Here is a 20,384-nt window from a genome sequence, read left to right as displayed (position 1 = left end):
TTTGGCAGTTTGAATGCACCCAGAGGCTCTGTGGGAAAAAAACCTGGCAATTTGCTTCCGTAAAGATTACAGGAAGAAAACCGTAAGGGACAGTTCTACTCTGTCACATGGGGTTGCTATGAGTCAGAATTAACTCAACAGCACCCAACAACAACAAGCCTTCCAACAAGGTTGTATCAATATGCATCACCTTACAGTGTTCATACTCAACTTTGATTATTTGTTTGCTTGTCCCCCTTCAGTCCTCAAGGGATGAAGTTATGCCTCATTCATCTTTATAACTCTAAAGTCTCTAGTACAATGCTCAACGGAGTAAGTATTAAATACAGTTTAAATGAATGAATGTTGAAAGAAAAGCAATTGTTTTCCAATACAAAGCTAAAAAACAAAACAAAAATAAAGGAAAGGAGAAAAAGAGTTTTGTCTATTTATTTTTCTCAGTGAACATAACAAAAGATTACCTGAGGGAGAGGTCTTTGGAAGCCTCAGCTCTAATTTTGATTGGAGTTGCTATTTGGTATTTGACTCTGCCAGCTTTCATTCATGCTTTGAACCCATTGTATGAGCTACTGTCTCTTCTTGAAGAATTTAACAACAAGGACCTTATAATACCTCTGGGAAAGTCCCCTCATTTGAGATGTTGGTACCTAGAGGTCCTGAGTGCCCCAAGGAAACACAATAGAATTTCAAGCTCTTTGTTTCCAAGGAAAAGGGCAAAGTGACTAATTATATGTTTTCCTTTATCTTCCTTGATATTCTAAACCTATTATTGTGTTTTCCTTCTCTCTGAGTCAATAAGATCCTGTGACTAGCTCCTCCTCTCTTTCTTTTTAATGCATTTGCATTTTTTTGTACCAAAGTATTTTATTCTTTGCGGTTTTCAGTTGCAACTAAAACCATATGATGCATAAACAACTTCAAAACCAAACCAAACCAAAAAACTGAAAGCAAACTTGTTGCCATCAAGTTGATTCTGACTCATAGGGACCCGATAGGACAGAGTAGAACTGCCTCACAGGGCTTCCAAGGCTGTACATCCTAATGGAAGCAGACTGCCACATCTTCCTCTATGGAGTGGCTGAGGGTTTGAACCAACAACCCTTTGGTTAGCACCTGAGTGTTTAACCACTGCACCACCAGGGCTCCTTACAAATAATTTAAAGGATTTAAAAATGGTTTTAAACTCAAATCTGGAAGATGGTTTGTCCATTAATTGAGGTTAAATATTACTTATTTAAGACAGTTTAGAAGAGAGGTCTCTAGATTTGGAGTCTACAAGCTTTAGACTCAGTCCAGTTTCTGTTACAAAGTAGTTCAATGATACTGGACAAAATAATTACCTTATGTGTGTGTAAAAGTGGCACAATAATACCTACCTTATTGGTAGTGAGTTCTAGGGAATTCAGGAATGATCAAGAAAAGATTTGACCACAAGGTAGCATTTCACAACAAGCTATTCATTGGGGAATCAACAGCTACATGCAAGGGGGTAGTCCCTCACATCAGGAGGTCTCCCAGAGGCAAGAGGAACAGGGAGTCACAAGAAGACAATGGCATGAAAAACTCTAGTGAAGGGAAGAAAAGAACAGGGAAAAGCTTATGTGTTCCTAGTTTATGTTCTCTTGCACCAAGGTGGGGAGTTTCTGGGTCAGAGAGCTCTGAAAGACAGCAGCAAGGTAGAGTCCTTATACATACAGGGTTTTATCTTATATAGGGCTACCAAATGATGGGCCCAGTTTCACAGGGTATGTAAGACAGGCAGGTTCTAAGTGTCTAAAAATCTGCTTATTTGGGGTGTTTTTAAAACAATTGGATGTGTACAAATTAGAGATTGGTGCCAGTGGGCTTCTTTGGGCTAAGGGCCTCAGCTTGCTATGAAGAATAAACAACAAAGGGCCAATGCACAGAGGCCATCTTTGATTCATTTATGTAACAGCTATACAAATGAGCTAGTCTTAATCTTAGTGTGAAAGCTCAGCTGAAACCTGTCCACCATGGGTGATCCTGCTGGTATTTGAATACTGGCATAGCTTCCAGCATCATGGAAACACCCAAGGATCCACAGTAAGACAAACTGACAGACTAGGAAGAAAGACCCAGTGGTCTACTTCTGAAAAGAATTAGCCAGTGAAAACATTATGAATAGCAGTGAAACATTGTCTGATATAGCACTGGAAGATTAGCCCCTTAGGTTGGAAGGCACTCAAAATATGACTGGGGAAGAGCCTGCCTCCTCAAAGTAGCCAAAAAAAAAAAAAAAACCAAACTCAGTGCCATCGATTTCATTCCAACTCATAGCGACCTTATAGTCAAGCTTTTGGGACCTTCATTTGTTGACGTGGCATGACTGAAAATGAGAAGAAACAGCTGCAAACATCTATAAATAATTGGAAAATGAAGAGCAAAAAGTATGAATCTAGGAAAATTGGAAATCATCAAAAATGAAATGGAACTCATAAACATTGATATCCTAGGCATCAGTGAGCTGAAATGGACTGGTATTGGCTGTTTCGAATCAGACAATCATATGGTCTACTAGGCCGGGAATAACAACTTGAAAAGGAATGGTGTTGCATTCATTGTCAAAAAAAACCATTTCAAGATCTATCCTGAAGTACGACGCTGTCAGTGGTAGGATAATATCCATAGGCCTACAACGAAGACGAGTTAATGTGACTATTATTCAAATTCATGCACCAACTACTAAGGCCAAAGATGAAGAAATTAAAGTTTTTTCAACTTTTGCAGTCTGAAATTGATCAAACATGCAATCAGGATGCATTGATATTTACTCATGATTGGGGTGTAAAAGTTGGAGACGAAGAAGGATTTGTAGTTGCTGATAAAAATGATGCCAGAGATTGCAAGATAGAATGTTGCAAGATCAATGACTTCCTCATTGCAAATACCTTTTTTCACCAATATAAACAGAGACTGTACATGTGGTCCTTGCTGGATGAAATACACAGGAATCAAATCGACTACATTTGTGGAAAGAGATGACGGAAAAACTCAATATCATCAGTCAGAACAAAGCCAGGGGCCGACTGTGGAACAGACACTCATATGCAAGTTCAAGTTGAAACTGAAGAAAATTAGAACAAGTCCACCAGAGTACAACCTTGTGCATATCCCCCCTGAATTTAGAGACCAGCCCAAGAACAGATTTGATGCATTGAACACTAATGACTGAAGACCAGAGGAGTTGTGGAATGATGTCAAGGACATCATACATGAAGAAAGTAAGAGGTCATTAAAAAGACAGAAAACAAAGAAAAGGCCAAAATGGATGTCAGAAGAGACTCTGAAACTTGCTCTTGAACGTCGAGCAGCTAAAGCAAAGGAAGAAATAATGAAGTAAAATAGCTGAAAAGAGGATTTCGAAGGGAGGCTTGAGAAGATAAAATGAAGAATATGACATGTGCAAAGACCTGGAGGTAGAAAACCAAAAGGGAAGAACACGCTTAGCATTTCTCAAGTTGAAAGAACTGAAGAAAAAATTCAAGCCTTGAGTTGCAATATTAAAGGATTCTATGGGTAAAATATTGAATGGTGCAGGAAGCATCAAAAGAAGATGGAAAGAATACACAGAGTCACTATACGGAAAATAATTGTTTGACATTCAACCATTTCAGGAGGTAGAATAGAATTAGGAACCTATGGTAAAGAAGGAAAAAGTCCAAGCTGCACTGAAGGCATTGGCAAAAAACAAGGCTCCAGGAATTGACGGAATACCAATGGAGATGTTTCAATAAACAGATTCACCACTGGAAGTGCTCACTCGTCTATGTCAAGAAATTTGGAAGACCAACCAGCTGGAAGAGATCCATATTTATGCCTATTTCCAGGAAAGGTGATCCAACCAAATGCAGAAATTATAGAATAATATTGTTAATATCACACTCAAATAAAATGTTGCTGAAAATTATTCAAAAGCGGCTGTAGTAGTATATCAACAGGGAACTGCTAGAAATTGAAGCCAGATTCAGAAGAGGATGTGGAACGAAGGTTATCATAACTAATGTCAGATGGATCTTGGCTAAAGCAGAGAATACCAGAAAGATGTTTAGCTGTGTTTTATTGACTATGCAAAGGCATTCCATTGTGTGGATCCTAAAAAGTTATGGATGACATTCTGGAGAATGTGAATTCCAGAACACTTAATTGTGCTAATGAGAAACCTGTACTTAGATCAAGAGGCAGTCATTTGAATAGAACAAGGGGATGCTGCATGATTTCAAGTCAGGAAAGGTGTGTGTCAGGGTTGTATCCTTTCACCATACCAACTCAATCTGTGTGCTGAGCAAATCATCTGAGAAGCTGGGCTATATGAAGAAGAACAGGGGATCAGGATTGGAGGAAGACTCATTAACAACTTTCAATATGCGGATGACACAACCTTGCTTGCTGAAAGTGAAGATGACTTGAAGCATGTACTGATGAAGATCAAAGATCACAGCCTTCAGTATGGATTATACCTCAAAATAAAGAAAATAAAAATCCTTATAACTGGACCAATAAGCCATGTAATGATAAATGGAGAAAAGACTGAAATTGTCAAGGATTTCATTTTACTTGAATTCGCAATCAACACTCATGGAAACAGCAGCCAAGAAATCAAAAGGCCCATCGTATTGGGCAAATCTGCTACAAAAGACCTCTTTAAAATGTTGAAAAACAAAGATATCACCTTGAAAACTAAGGTGTGCCTTGCCCAAGACATGGTGTTTTCCCTTGGCTCATATGCGTGCAAAAACTGGACATTGAATAAGGAAGACTGAAGAATTGAAACCATTGAATTGTGATGTTGACGAAGAATGTTGAATAGACCATGGACTGCCAAAAGAATGAACAAATCTGTCTCGTAAGAAGTGTAACCAGAAAGCTCCTTAGAAGCAAGGATGGCAAGATGATGTCTCACGTATTTTGGACATGTTATCAGGAGGGATCAGTCCCTGAAGAAGGACATCATGCTTGGTAAAGTAGAGGGCCAGAGAAAAAGAGGAAGGCCCTCAATAAGACAGACTGACACAGTGGCCAAAACAATGGGCTCAAGCATAACAATGATTGTGAGGATGATGCAGGACCGAGCAGTGTTTCATTCTGTTGTACACAAAGTTGCTATGAGTTGGAACAGACTTGAAGGCACCTAGCAGTAACAACAACAACATACATATGAGCTACTTGAGCACAAAGCTTGCGTCTTATTCACATTTGCACCCCCAGAAGGACCACATTCATGTGAGGGGTACAGGTGTACTGGATCATTTGTTTTCACAAGTACATTCATTCCCTCCTTACAGGCAGGAACTTTGCCCTTTTGTTCACCTCTGTTTCCCCAGTTCCTGTAACAGGGCCTGACGCATGGAATACATTTCATAATGAAAGAAGGAATGAATTTATACTTAATGCTTGATATTTTAGTCTCTTTGACACTATTATAAATGGAATTGCTTTCTTAATTTCTCTTTCAGATTCTCAGTGCTGGTGTATAGAAACTCAACCGATTTGTTTAACATTGTACCCTACAACTTTGCTGAATTCCCCTATTAGCTGTAGTAGTTTTCTTGCAGATTCTTTGAGAATTTCCTCAGTATGTTTAGATGGCTGTCATGCTCTGTCTTTTAATTTGACCCATACGTAATCTGAGACCAATTCGATTTTTCCTTCTAACTCTTGTATGATCTCTGAGTATATCCTGTGTACTTCAGTTTTCTATAGGCATAGGCAATGGGTGGTAGCGGAGATGAGTAGGGGTATGCACCTGAGATGGAGTGGAATCTTTATTAGACTAGTTGGGCTCTGTGCTCCCTTTGAAGTGCAGTTAAATGTTTTATATCGTATTCATTCCATCTAGTTGGGGAAATTACTCCGAAACTTTGGATTCTTTTCACATTTCTGTGTAGCCCTGGAGGCTTCTCCACCAGATTTAGCCTCATTGTTCATTTTCCTTGTTTTATCTGATTGTTCCCAGCAGGGGAAGGAGATGAGGAGATACACTGAGGGTGCTTGTCTCTATAGATGAGGGTGTTGGGGAGAATCACCAGGAATATGCAGGTACTTTGGAAATTCTGAGCTTGTCTATTGGGCTGAACTCTATAAACTTGTTTCTTGACATTTTTGAAGTTAATTGTTAACTAATTTAGTTGACTTGTTAGCTAATGGTTAGATAAAGACAAGTTATTTGATAGTTCTCTCTCCATCCTTTTCTTTTTTCTCTCTCCATTTCTCCTTTAACTTCTTTTTTTTTTTTACCCTGCATTTTATCTGGGAGAAGAAAAAGTCTGTGTGGAAGTGTCAGTATGCCATTTTTATCCAGGAGCCCCTTATGTCTATATGTTTATATGTACATATTACTAAAATCTCAAAAACTGCCAACTTATTTCAGCTGTGCTGAAGAAACTCAGGAGAAGTTTTAATTTCTGCTTCGGCTAGAGAGTAAGGGGGTGGGGAGTGGGGCAGGGATCTGGACATCTGTGGGAACCATGATGAGAGGCCTCCTGGGGATGTGAAACTCAGGCTGTTAAGCTGGGCACTCTCACCCTCTCCTGTACTAGCATCCTCCAGGGACTCTGCTGGAAGAATGGGTGGCTTTGTGGTTGTTGGGAGGATGGCTGCTGTTTTGTAAGCAGAAATCAGTTTACCAGGTGATTAGTTTTTTAAGAGCAGGGCCTCCAGCAGTATCTCTTCCCAACTGCTTTAGGGTGGAACTGATGCCATATTTGTTCTGGCCGATTCCTAGTGTTAAGAAACCACTACCAAAGCCCTGGTGGTGAAGTGGTTAAGAGCTACAGCTGCTAACCAAAAGGTCAGCAGTTCAAATCTACCAGCAGCTTCTTGGAAACCATATGCGGCAGGTCTACTCTGTCCTATAGGGTCGCTATGAGTCGGAATCAACTTGATGGCAGTGGGCTTGCCTTGGGCACCAAAGTGCCTGGAGTGTGGCAGACAAAGCCAACTGCTGAAATTAACCAGAAGACATCCCCATTGAACAGGGATAAGATTAATAATGTTAAGCAAGATTCAATGACATATGAGAAGAAAAACATGATACAAAAATGTGACCAGAAAGGGCAGCTTTTGCACCCCTGCTGAGACGTCCTCTCATGAAAGGAGTTGATTCACTCACTCACAATGGGCAATGACAGAGCAGAACTTCGGTTTCCATACTTTTCTCTTGAATAGAATAGTCTCAAATTCAAAACAGTGGAAGTTTTAACCTACTTGTGCTTTCCAAAAGGGGCAATGACTGAATGGGTTGTAAACATCAGATTTGTTTCATGTTTTTGATTTTTAGGTTTAATTGAACATCTGTTTTTATTTTAAGATTCTCAGAGTAACTTCTCAATATAAGATATATCATTTTATTATTTTTTAACAATGTTATTTCTCTTTGCTCTAGAGATTTGCCATTGATCTAGAGATTTTGACTGGACTATTAAATAAAAACACTTGTAATTTCAGAGATGCCACTGATTATTTTCATTTGGCCTTGACAGGTTCCTTTGAAAATTATGAGATCTTTATATATAGGGGAAAAAAATCAAATGCTATAAATGAAAAAGTTTGATAAATTGATTGCCTAAGTTATTTAGAAAATAAAAAGACAAAATATTGGAGAAAATATTTGCAATACGTAAAGCCAACAAAGGGCTGAATTCTTTAATTAAAAGAACAGGAAACAATTATTTACAAGCCAGTTTAAACACACACACACACACACACACACACACACACACAACAGTTTAATAGAAAAATGGGTACAGGGAAGAACAGGCAGTTAATTGACCAAGAATTATTATGTATTTAACTTACATAAAATACTTGACCTTAAAAAATTAAAGAAATGTTAGCATTTTGCACATAAACTTGACAAAATTTTGAAAAAAATTTGAAAGTTTAATCCCAAGTGCTATGGAGAATGTAAAGGAACCCTGGCTGAGCAACATTTAAAATGCTGGGTTGCAAACTGAAAGGTTGGAGGTTCGAACCCACCAGCCACTCCTCAGCAGAAAAAAACCTGACAATCTGTTCCCATAAAGTTTACAGCCTAGGAAACCCTGTGGGGCAGCTCTACTCTGTCATATAAGTTTGCTACGAGTCGGAATTCACTAGAAGGCACACAACAACAGCAATGGAAAATATACTTAAAGTGAATAAAGATTGGTTCTGCTTTTACTGAGCACATTTTGTTTGCATCTATCCAAATTAAAAATGATATGCACTTTGACTCAGTAATCTTGTTTAGCAATTTTATCTCATAGATATACTTACAAAAATCAGCCAAGTGTGTAAGTAAAGTTTGGATACCACTGGCCTCAAACAGAAAATCACAGAAATTTTCATTGTTAGGGGATTGTTTAAATAAATTAAATTTTACAGTGGAATGTCTTTAAAAAGAATAAGGTAGATTTATAAGTGCTGATTTCTAAAAGCACTAGTTATGCTTATATATGTTTAATTTTTTTTTTAATGAATTAAGATGATTGTTAAGATAATTTATCCTTTTGGAAGGAGGTTATATTCTTTCTATACCTTTAAAATTTCCTAACTATAAAAGAAAAAAAATAAAAAAAGAAAGAAAACCCATTGGACTTGAGTCTATTCTGACTCTTGGCCACCCCATGTGTTACAGAGTAGAACTGGTCCATAGGATTTTCTTGGCTGTAGTCTTCACAGAGTCAGATCCCAGGATCTTATGCTGTGGATCTCTGGGTGAGTTCGAACAGCCAACCTTCAGGTTAATAAAAACCAAAAAACCAAACCCGTTGCCTTCAAGTTGATTCCAACTCATAGTGACTCTATAGGACAGAGTAGAACTGCCCCATATGGTTTCCAAGGAGTGCCTGGTGGACTCAAACTGCCAACATTTTGGTTAGCAGCTGTTACCAGCGAGGGCATGGAGGCCCTCCAGACTCAATGGGTCCTTGTCTTTCTCTTGTAAGAATACATAGAGGAGACAATTTTGGATTCAACTCTAACAGATTTGTTTTACTTGTGACAAGTAAAAGGAGCCAGTGAGGGTTTATGCTGCTCCAAAAGACCGACTCAAAAAGGGAAGCAAGGTTAGGGCTTATATGAGTTTGGTGGAGACAATAGAGTAATGAATCTTTAGTGGGTTTCTTTCAAGGGGTGGGTGCTTCTCAGAATGGCGGTGCGTACTAATTAGGTTGCACAAGCGCCCGGAATCCAAGACAGACCCTGCTGATATTCAAGATGGCGTTCTCTCGGCAGCACTTGGCATCACTAATTTGGGATATATCACAGGTGCACTGATCTTCGGCACTATATCTCCATTTTCAGCAGGTAAAGAAGGTTAAACAGTGGTCACACTTTGTTCTTCTGAGAATGTGGAGCCTTTAAAGGGGGAAGAGACTATAAAAACACTAAGAAGGAGGTGGTAATTCATGGGTTGTTTTAACCTTATCTCATGTTGACAGGGTATGATTCCTTTTTTCCCAACTTCTAGATGGTAACCTTTTAACAGCTCTTTTGTTGCGCCAGCACAGTTAACCCTATCTGTCTCACAGCCGTATTTCTTCACCACTAAGCCACCAGGATTTCCTTCAGGTTAATAGCCAAGTGCAAACCATTTGTGCCTCCCAGAGACCTTTTTCCTAACTATACACGTATTTATTTGTTTGTTTGTTTTTGATACCAGAAATCATTACCTGGTTTTGGGCCTATACATCATTTTCTATTTATTTTAAACCTCTCTATTTTGAAAAAAAGAAAAACAAAACCTGTCATTCATTTGTTACCGCAGATGAATTGTGTGTTCATCCTTCTTAGTGATGTCAAGTTATGGTTAATATGAGATACGTTTCCTAATTTGTACATTTGTATTCAGCCAGAATTAATTCTGGAATCCCTCCTTTCAGCCCCTACTTTCATATGCTAATGAATTAATTTGTTTCAGAGAATGAACAAAATGACTTAAACGAATTTTGGTCTCCTGAGTGTTTTTGACCTTTCTTTCTGGTTTTATTTATGATTCATTGAACCAGAAGGTAATCTCCTGCAGACTTTTTCTCTGCTATCAGAATGTGTGATATTGGGTTTCAGCACTTTGTCAGAGGACTTTTCATAACGATGCACTTTCGGAACAAGGAATACTTCCTCATGAAAGATTTCAAAGTGGGTAATTTTTTTTTCTTCTTTAATTACACCAGGGGTTCAAATATCCTATTCTGCCTGTTTTGTCTTCTTGAGTTCAGGCCACATGACTCATCAGATCACATTTAAATCTGTTTGCTGGACTTTAGAGGGAAGGGCTGGGACAGGTGACAGAGGCTCATGCTAATTTAAAGACCAAAGGGACTAAAGCAAGTGGAAGTTTACTTTCCTTCAAAGCATTATAACTTGAAATCTGAAACAGTGCGGCATCCTCACTGGTGTTTGAAGACTCTTGAATTCTTAACTTACAGGGTTTTAGGAGTTTGTGCATTTGTGTCTTGCTATAAAAGAATTGTATTTGTATATGAGCCGAGATCATTTGAAGATTATCAAGCATAAAAACAAGGGCAGAATGATGACAGTAAAAATAACCTTAGGATAATTGAGAATTTTTGATAAACTAATTTTTAATTTGGCTATACCTCGCAGATGGTATTTGTTTCCCAGATAAATAAATTTCATGTACTAATGGTTTTTTTTTTTTCTCTTTTGACTTTGAACATTCCGGGTTGTGTAAATTACTGCAGTCCTTTTAGGTAGCTATTTCATAGTGTGTATCAAGAGATTTTATGCCAATTTTCTTAGTGTTGGGAGTTTATTTCAATCTCAAGGAAGTAGTTCAAGAGAAAAACTACTTATATATAAAAATATTCATTGACAGAATGGGTATATGAATTATGGTACATCCATTTGGTAAGAATGTTATACAACTAGTGAAATAATAGTTAGCAACCTCATGTGGCAGCACTGGGAAACATCCTTAAGATGAAGGTATGGAAGTGAGAAGAAGCGTATGCCACCACCAACTCTGGCAAAATGTTTATTTGGATGGAAGGGTGAGGAATGTGAAATAAATTAAAAAGAGAAGACAAGTTGATTTATTGCAGTGGGAAAGTTATTTAATTTCTTTACAATTATGAGGGCAATAAACAAAAATGTGGAGGAAAGGGGAAAGGAATAGATGCTGGGTCTGGTGGGAGAAGGAGAAAGAGCTGACAGAGTCACAGATGTGGACACTGTACAAATGAACTGGGGCCTTCTCTGTGAGCTCTTGTTATGAATGATTTATCTTAAGTAGGGACCCTCTCATCCTTACCTAGTACACAGTAGGGATGACAATGTCCTTCTTTACAAGGGAATGTTTGCCTTCAAGAGACGAGATACCGTAATGCTTTGCAATTTATTAAAGCGCTGCCTTCTTTGTAAAATTCCCCAGGTCCTTTTCCTGGCTGAATTTCTCTGGCCGTGTATCCTGTTCACGATTCTGACAGTACTTCGTTTTCAAGAACCTCCTAGACACAGAGAGAGTTGTAAGTTTCACTTTTAATTATACTTTTCAAATTACAAACCTCAGAATAAAAAATGCAGTTTTTTTCTCATTTGCTCTTTATAAACTGTGAACTCTGAGTTCCTTGTATTATCACGGAGACCTTGTGGCACAGTGATTAAGAGCTTGGCTGCTAACCAAAAGGCCGGCAGTTTGAATCCACTGGCTGCTCCTTAGAAACCCTTGGGCGCAGTTCCACCCTGTCCTATATGGTCACTATGAGTTGCAATCAACTTCACGATAACAGTTTTTTTTTTTTTTTAAACACAATAGTAATATTTTTGGGGTATGTGCCCACAAGCGTCATTTTAGAGTTTTTCTTTTAAGAATGGTATTCACATATATATGCCAGACCTAGCAAATAGATAAAATTTTCCAACTAAAGGGACTTGATTTGAGGCATAAGAATATAGGCCATCATAAACACAAGTAGTCCCTTACTTAGGATGGGGTTCCATTCCCATTATGTCATCATAAGTCGGTTCTGACATAAGTCAGATACCTTTTTTTTTTTTTAGTTTTCATAGCCTGTTATATGGCAGTGTTTTGAACAGTAAATCATAACATTGAACATCTACCAGTGAAAATCTGAGAATTATAACATCAGCAAATTATGCGCTGCAACATTGTATGTAGTGCATATTACTAACCATAAAAAAAAAAAATTTGTTTTTTTTTACCATAGGATGTACAAAACAGAACAAAACAAAACCAATGGTTGTAAGTGCAGCTGGCCGTAACTCGAATACGTAGGGGACCACCTGTATACGTTTTGGTACAAGTTTCATGAACTCATTTCTTCTTCCAGGTTTCTTGCAAGCCCGGGACCTGCCAAGCAGGGGTGTTTTCCCTTTTGTCCAAGGCCTTCTTTGCAACACTGGGTCACAGTGCAGGAACATCAGCTATGAACGGTCCGATGAGTACCGTTTTCGGTAAGAGAAACACCCTCTCAGAATACGTGGGAAGCTGGTGCATAGGCCAGGCGAGGTGCTTTTAGTAAAACCTTGATAGTTTGTGACAGGTCAGAAATTCTGAGAAGTACAGAATTTAGAACTAAAAGAAAACAATTTTTCAGACTCACATAGTAATTGCTCCAACTAATGGATATTTTCCAGTAGGAGGTCTACTGCTTTAAGAATCACAGAGAAAGTGCAGACTAGCAAAACCATTTGCATATTATAGTTTGCTTTCTGTAGGTTAAAAGTCTGACTCAAAATTACTTGCTTAACCAACATTTCATTGGTGGTGATACCCCCTAAACAAGTACTTATTGAGCCATCTACTGCGTTTTCCCTCCCTAGTAGGCTATTAATTGGTCAGGATTCTCTTCCCAGGTGAGATTAAATAAAAACAGTGGTCAGCCACCTCTTAATTCTCTATATAATCCCTAAATGAACTAGATGACACGTAAATTTCCTGCTCTGATTCTTTCAACACTAAACTATACTTGTGGTTGCTAAGGCCCTAATTGACTTTGAAGACACAGAGAAAGAGCAGGAGGTAATTTGAGCAAGAGTGTCAAAGAGAAGGGGGGTTAACTTGAAGGATCTTGAATGCTCTGGAAACTTTCTCAAGTGGAGTTAGGAATGAGGGCATGTGACTGTTTTACCTACTCTTACTAGTATTGAACAACCTAAGATATTTAACTTAAATGTAAAACATCTTAATATATGACTTATCTTTCAACTTTAAGCTACAAGAAGAAATTTAAATGTTCCAGATAATTTTGCATACATCTGCTACAATATTTGTAATGGTGCTTAGGTTTGTTTTGAGATGTGCAGTATAAAAGTCTGATATTAAAATAACCATTTGGAAATACTGTAAAATAATAATCATGAAAAGTTTAATGATCTTTGTGTGTGTGTGTGTGTGTGTGTGTAAAGAGAAAGTATATAATATTATGTATTCCTGGGAAGCATTAGAGAACTTGAGTCTCAATGATATTTTGATTTCAGGCCTTTCTTATGTCTCTCCCTTACCTGAAATGGGAAATTTAAATGATGTTGGAGTAGAAAGAGTTGGGCTTTGGAGCCAAACAATTCCGGCTCTGCTACCTTTTAGTTTTGTGATTTTGTGCAAAATACTTAACTAACCTATTGTGGTCAAGTAGATTCTGACTCATGGCGACCCCAATGTCTGTCAGTGTGGAAATGCACTCCTTAGAGTTTTCAATGGCTGATTTTTCAGAAGTAGGTCTCCAGTTGTTTCTTCCAAGGCACCTCTGTGTGGACTGGATCTTCCAGACTCTTGGTTAGTAGCGGACCACATTAACTGTTTGCATCAGCCAGGGACTCCGGCAAATCACTTCTCTGAATTTTGGTTACCTCACTTACCTACTTCAAGAGCTGCGACTAGCAAAGATGCAATACTTAAAAACAATCTAGCGCAGTGCCTGGCACAGAGGCATTCAGTCAAGGAAGCTAATAACAAATCCTAATTACTATGGCTATAACAAAAATATTCTTCAGTGTCAGAAAGTAACTGTTCTTTTTTCTCTGTGTTTCTCCATTTCTGCCACAGCAGCGTGCTGGAATTCAGGGATCACAACTTGAGCCTTTTGCAGGTCTTCAGACCACATTCTGAGAAGGCTGGTCTGTGCAATTACAGTCAGCATCACAAAGCGCTTGTGTTGATTAGGGCCCAGAAATGCAAAATGAAAGAAAGAAAGGCATTTGGAAGAAATAAGAAAAGAAGGAAGAGTGAGAATGAGGAAACAAGAGCCAAGCAACCCTGTCAAGCTTGTCCCTGGTTTCTGATCCAGGACACTCCACCTGTCGTTTTCCATCTTTCATATTAATTCAAGTATGAATTCATTTGAACCTAAAAGCCATAAACATGAATCACTTTTGATTATGTTGTGGTAATTGCCCCAATTCAAAAATATCTGAAGATAAAAGTTTCCGTTTCAAGTCTATTTAAACATTTTCATGGTTAATTTAGCTTGTGAATTACCATGACCTTTACAGTTCCTTGAGAAAAGTTCATTTTGGGTAGAAATCCTAAATTTTATCTGATCTAGCTTATAAAAATCAACTTCCTTATTCCTAGCTTTGTTAGAGGGCTTCCCCTTAACCTTTAACAAAAGAATTTCAGGGTAAAAATATGAGTCATTACTGACTGCAGATTATGTGGGTATTCATACACAGCATAAGGAATCACTCTTACTTTGTTTAAAGTGAGACTTAGCGGTCTGAGAAGAAACACAAGTAGAACACTCCTTAGAAGTGAGAATGGTGGGACTTTGGCTCTCTTTTTTTGGACATGTCAACAGGAAAGATCACCAGAAAAGCACAACATGTTTGGTAAAGTAGAAGATCAATGAAAACAATGGAAATTCTCAGTGATAGAGATTGGCACAGTAGCCACAACAATGGGCTCAAACATACCAATGATCAAGGGGGTGGTGCAGAACCAAGCAATGTACTGGTCTGTTGCAGATAAGGTTACAGTGAGTTGGAGCTGACATGACAGCAAATCATCCTAATGTGCCATCCAAATATGCCCCTCGCTTCTCTTTTCACTGTCAGCAGTTGTCAGGAGGCTAATTGACAGGGCCTGTTCGAGAACATTCTTTACTCTTTCCCTACAACATCTGATACTTTGTGTGTTGGGTATAGATTTAGACTTTCAACCCCGGAAAATATTCTCCTTATAGTTATTCCCATTGATTTCCTGCTTTTCTCACTTCATTATCATTAATATTTTTATTTATTTTGTCCATTCCCAAGTACACCTAGATCTTTTGAGTATCATTTTACCATCTCTTTCTCCATGACTGCCATGTTCTCTGTCGCGTTTGGTAACAGCCTGCTGCGGCCTCACCTTCCAGCTGTGTACTTGATTTTCACTCTTTGGACACTCTTTAGAGTATCTTCTATGCTTTATAGTCTCTATTTTATAATTCTCTCTATTCCAGGCTCCTTTCAGAGCAGCTGAATTCTCTTTGTCTCTCAAAAGTAGCTGCCATCAAAAGCAACTAGGGATTTGGTTCCTGTTTCTTGAAAAGGCTTTTCTGGCATCTAGAAGTATCAACAGGTCTTCATACATTTCATTATAATTTACTTTGTCTTCTCAAGTCACCCTTTGAAATCTTCTATTCAGCTCTTTTACTTCATCATATCTTCATCTGCTTTAGCTACTGTATGTTCAAGAGCAAGTTTCAGAGTGTCTTCTGACATTCATTTTGATTTTTCATTTCTTCACTGTTTTTTAAATGACCATTTGCTTTCTTCGTATATGATCACCTTGGTGTCATCCCACAACTTGTCTGATCTTCGGTCATTGTTGTTCAGTACATCAAATCTATTCTTGAGATGGCCTCTAAGTTCAGGTGGGATGACAATCTCTGCCTTTAAATGGTAGTTGTTTGTTGCTGTTGAATCAGCCTCCAACTCATGATGACCCTGTATGCAACTGAATAAAATTCTGTCCAGACCCTTCCCATGATTAGTTGGGGATTGGATTGCTGTGATCCATAGAATTTTCTCTGGCTGATATTCAGAAGTATATCACCAGGCCTTTCTTCTTTTTTTTTTTCTTCTTAGTGTGTCTTAGTTTGGAACATCTGCTGGAACCTGTTCAACATCATAGCAACACACGAGTTTCCACTGACAGGTGGTGGCTGTGCGTGAGCTGCACTGGCTGGAATTGAACCTGGGTCACCCACACAGAAGGCGTGACTTTTATCACTGAACCACGACTACCGTCTAACTTTTACTGTATTGGGTTTAAATACTGCAGCTTGTTTTCTGCTTTTGCTAGCTCTTCTTTACTCTGATTTTTCTCTTTCTTGACTTTATAGATAAATTGTTTCTTATTATTCCATTTTCTATCTACTGTTGACTTATTAACGATACCATTTTGTTGTATTTTTCCAATGGTTCCTGCAGTTTCGTACAGATGTATACTTATCTGTAATAGAGACTCCTGGAAGAAGGATTCCTGGGTGAAGAGCAAATACATCTTTGATTTTCATGGTCTTTTCCAAGTTCCCCTCTATGGAGAGGACTGTTATCTCTCATATATGACCCTTTGTTTCTTTCTTTTTAATGTACATCCTCAAGTTTATAAAATTTTCACTCACTTGTGTAGCCATAATTGAGTTCAGGTGCCTTAAAAAACCCAGTGCCGTCGAGTCGATTCTGACTCATAAAGACCCTATAGGACAGAGTAGAACTGCCCCATGGAGTTTCTAAGTATGTACACATTAATCATACATATTGAAAATTAGCGTTGAAATAATTGTGACCTTGTGACTCACAGCCAGGAAACATGTCCCTTGTTCTTCAGTATTCTAGCCCTTCCATTTTTGGTGTCCTTCCTGCCTCGTCTTTCTGTCTCTGATAGAAATACTTCTGAACTGTTTCCTCAATATTCCTCTCTCTTGGCCTCTGCCTCTCCTTCTGACTCTTGTTTGTATCATGTCTGGGTCACTGGTCCTTGGGCCAGTGAGTATCCTGTCCCTGTGCTGATCATATTTAACAAATTGTCCAATCCTCTTAGGCCAGTCCCTCAGTGCAGTTTTAATTGCATTTTTTCTACTCTGACACACATGAGGTCGAAGTGAGTCAGAATTGAGTTAACAGAAATGGATTGATTATGTGCAATTTATACTTTTTTCCTGTGAAATATTTATTTTTATTTTGAGTAGTTATTTTTCTTCTATTTCTAGGGAGTCTTTACATACTAAGAAGTCAAACTGTCTAGATATGAGTTATGATTATTCTTTCTTGAGCTTGTCATTTGTCTTTTTTTCTTTGCTTTTTATTATGTGTTCATATTTTAAGCAATAACTCCCATTCTCCCCTCCACCTATCCCCTGATAAATAGTAATAAACTTTTGTCTATATGCATTTGTCTGTTTTAGATATTTCATATAAGTGGAATCATACAATATACGTCCTTTTATGTCTGACTAATTTCACTCAGCATAATGTCTTCAGGTTTCATCCATTTGCAGTGTGTATTAGAACTTCGTTTCTCTTTATGGCTGAGTAACGTTCCCTTGTATAGATACAGCACATTTTATTTATACATTTTTATGTTCATGGACATTTAGGCTGTTTCTACCTTTTCACTTTCGTGAATCATGCTGCAATGAACATTGGCATAAAGGTGCTTATTTGAGTCCCTGCTTTCAAGTCTTTTGGGTATACACCTAGGAATTAAACATAATTGTATATTTAAATTTTTGGAGGAACTGTCAAACTCTTTTCCACAGTGGCTACATCATTTTACATTCTCACCAGCAGTGGATGGAGTTCTAACTTCTCCACATCCTTGCCAACACCTGTTAGTTTCTGTTTTTTTCTGATAATAACTGTCTCAGTCATCTAGTGCTGCTATAGCAGAAATACCACAAGTGGGCGGCTTTAACAAAGAGAAATTTATTTTCTCACAGTTTATGAGGCTAGCAGTCTGGATTCAAGGCGCTGGCTCTTGGGGAAAGGCTTTCTCTCTCTGTTGGCTCGCGGGGAAGGTCCTTGTCTCTTTTCAGATTCTGTTTCTTGATTCCTTGATGGTCTCAAGTGGTGTGGCATCTGTCTTCCCCCTCCCCTTGCTTGTTGCTTGTTCAATCTGCTCTTTTATAGCTTAAAAGAGACTGACTTAAGACGCACCCTACACAAATACTGCCTCATTAACATAACAAAGCAAAACAAAAAAAACCCCAAACTTGTAGCCATGGAGTTAATCCCAACTCATAGAGTAGAACTGACACTTAGGGTTTCCAAGGAGGGGCTGGTGGATTCCAATTGCCAACCTTTTGGTTAGCAGCTGTGGCACTTAGCCAACATGCCACAGAGCACCAACAAAGAAAACCCATTTCCAAATGGAATTATAACTACAACTATAGGGGCACTGGGTTTTTTATGGGTTTATAGGGGTGAGGACTTACAATATGTATTTTTGAGAGACACAATTCAATCTATAACAATAACCATCCTAGTGAGTGCAAGATGTTATCTCATTGTGGCTTTGATTTGCATTTCTTTGATGACTAAGGACTTTGGACATCTTTTAATGTGCCTGTTTGCCATTTGTATACCTTCTGTAAATAAATGCCTATCTGAATTCTTTACCTAATTTTTAATTTTTGTCCTTTTTTGTTGTTGAGTTGGAGCTCCTTTGTATATTCTGGATATTAAACCCTTATCAGTTACATGTTTCCCAAGTATTTTCTCTCATTTTACGGGTTATCTCTTCACTTTTTTGATAAAATCCTTTGATGCACAAAAGTTGTTTTTTAATTTGATGAAGTCCAGTTTATCTATTTTTTTCTTCAGTGGCTTGTGCTTTTGATGCCATATCTAAGAATCCGTTGTCAAAAACAATGTCTTGAAATTTTACCACTATATTTATTTCTAAGAATTTCATTATTTTTGTTTTTATATTTATGGCATTGGAATATTTGGGGTTAAGTTTTATATATGGTGTGAGGTATGGGCCCCACTTCTTTTGCTTGTGAAGCTCCAATTATCCCAGTACCATTTGTTGAAGATATTATTCTTTCATTCTGTCCCCATTGAATAGGCTTGGTACCCTTGTTCAAACCAATTAATTTTTTAATAATTTTTTTCTTTTATCATTTTTATTGTTAGTTTAAAAAAAAAATCTGGAAGTTTTTCTGTGTTAATGAAAAACTAAGGCAAGCAAACAGAAATTTTTTATACCTAGATCAAAAGCCATCAAATATGTTAGGAGACCTCTTCAGTTGATATTTTAGATTTATCAAATGGTTAGAATTTGAATTAACTGATGGTATCTAACTGTGCTTGTCAGGGTCCCTCACTCTAATACTTGAGATTCCTTCTACCACAAGACAGAGTGTGGAGTGGGATCTACTCTCTCCAGCTCCTCTTTCAATAGCTTACCCTGAAAATAATCGCGTAAGCTCTTCATTTTGGGAGTTGGTTGAAAATCCCTGGTGAGAAGCAAGCTGGGGAAACCAAGAGTAGAAGTGTGTTGGAGACAAAGATCCTGAAATCTCATTAAGTAATTATAGCTATTATTGCTGATCTGAAGTTTTTTTTTTTAATATGCCTAAAGAAAGTCTCAAAGAATTCCTATTCTCTTTCTTATTTCCTTAAATAAGAATTTCTCATATTTCGCTTCTCCTTCAGATCTCAGTCAGTTCTCATAGAGGTTCCAAAGGCCACTTCATCCTTGTGTTACCAGGTGGAAACACCAGGTCCTTGCTCGGCATGACTCATATTGGCCAATAAATGAGAGGCTGAGGTGGGAGAACAGGAAAGGTATCTTTATTTCGTTGTACAAGGAAAAGGATTCATTCAGAGCTGCTCCTGCCAAGACTGCTCCCCAAGGGCAGGCAAGCTACCTACTTTAAAAGGGGTTTACAAGTAGGGAGTTCATACAAGTTGCTTCAGCAACATTCTTAATCATGCTTCGCAGGTGCAATGGGGTTTACATAAAAGCAGAATTCAAATGCAAAGCTGAGGGAGAAGAAGCCAAGCAAAGAAAATAGGGATTTTTAACATAGTACTGTGGGGGCTGTCTCACTTGCAGCGCCTCATTGCAAACACCTGACCTCAAGCAAAGATGGATGAGAAGGGTAGTGGAAGTGTCAGCCTCTACTCTCTTCAAGGCAGTTCACCTCCAGATATTCCCTCTTTGGCCTGGTAACCAGGAGCAGTGCTATGAGTTATCCAGAATAGCTATCTTTGGAGAATGATTTCTGCCTTTTGATGTGGCTACCTTAAGAAATAATTCTAATGCAATAAGAACGTGTCTTACTTGTTAATCAATAAATGAAAATTAGCAAAAATTTTAATAGAAACAGAAGTTACATTGCTTTATGTTGCTTACTGATTCCTGTAGCTCTTATACTGAAAATGCATATCCTAGAGTTAGCCTTACTATT

General features: G+C 38.1%; 1 protein-coding gene across 1 annotated transcript in view; it reads left to right on the top strand.

The window, feature by feature from the left end:
- Positions 1–20,384, top strand: part of ABCA13 (ATP binding cassette subfamily A member 13) — a 570,776-nt gene that overhangs the window by 26,125 nt on the left and 524,267 nt on the right. Inside the window, 2 exon segments of the mRNA XM_049894281.1 lie at positions 11,393–11,486; positions 12,312–12,435. Coding sequence (XP_049750238.1) covers positions 11,393–11,486; positions 12,312–12,435 — 218 coding nt within the window.

This window comes from Elephas maximus, chromosome 8, assembly GCF_024166365.1.
Source record: "Elephas maximus indicus isolate mEleMax1 chromosome 8, mEleMax1 primary haplotype, whole genome shotgun sequence".
Lineage (NCBI taxonomy): Eukaryota > Metazoa > Chordata > Mammalia > Proboscidea > Elephantidae > Elephas > Elephas maximus.
The sequence above is the reverse complement of the archived record's forward strand: the minus strand, read 5'-3'. Positions and strand labels throughout refer to the sequence as shown.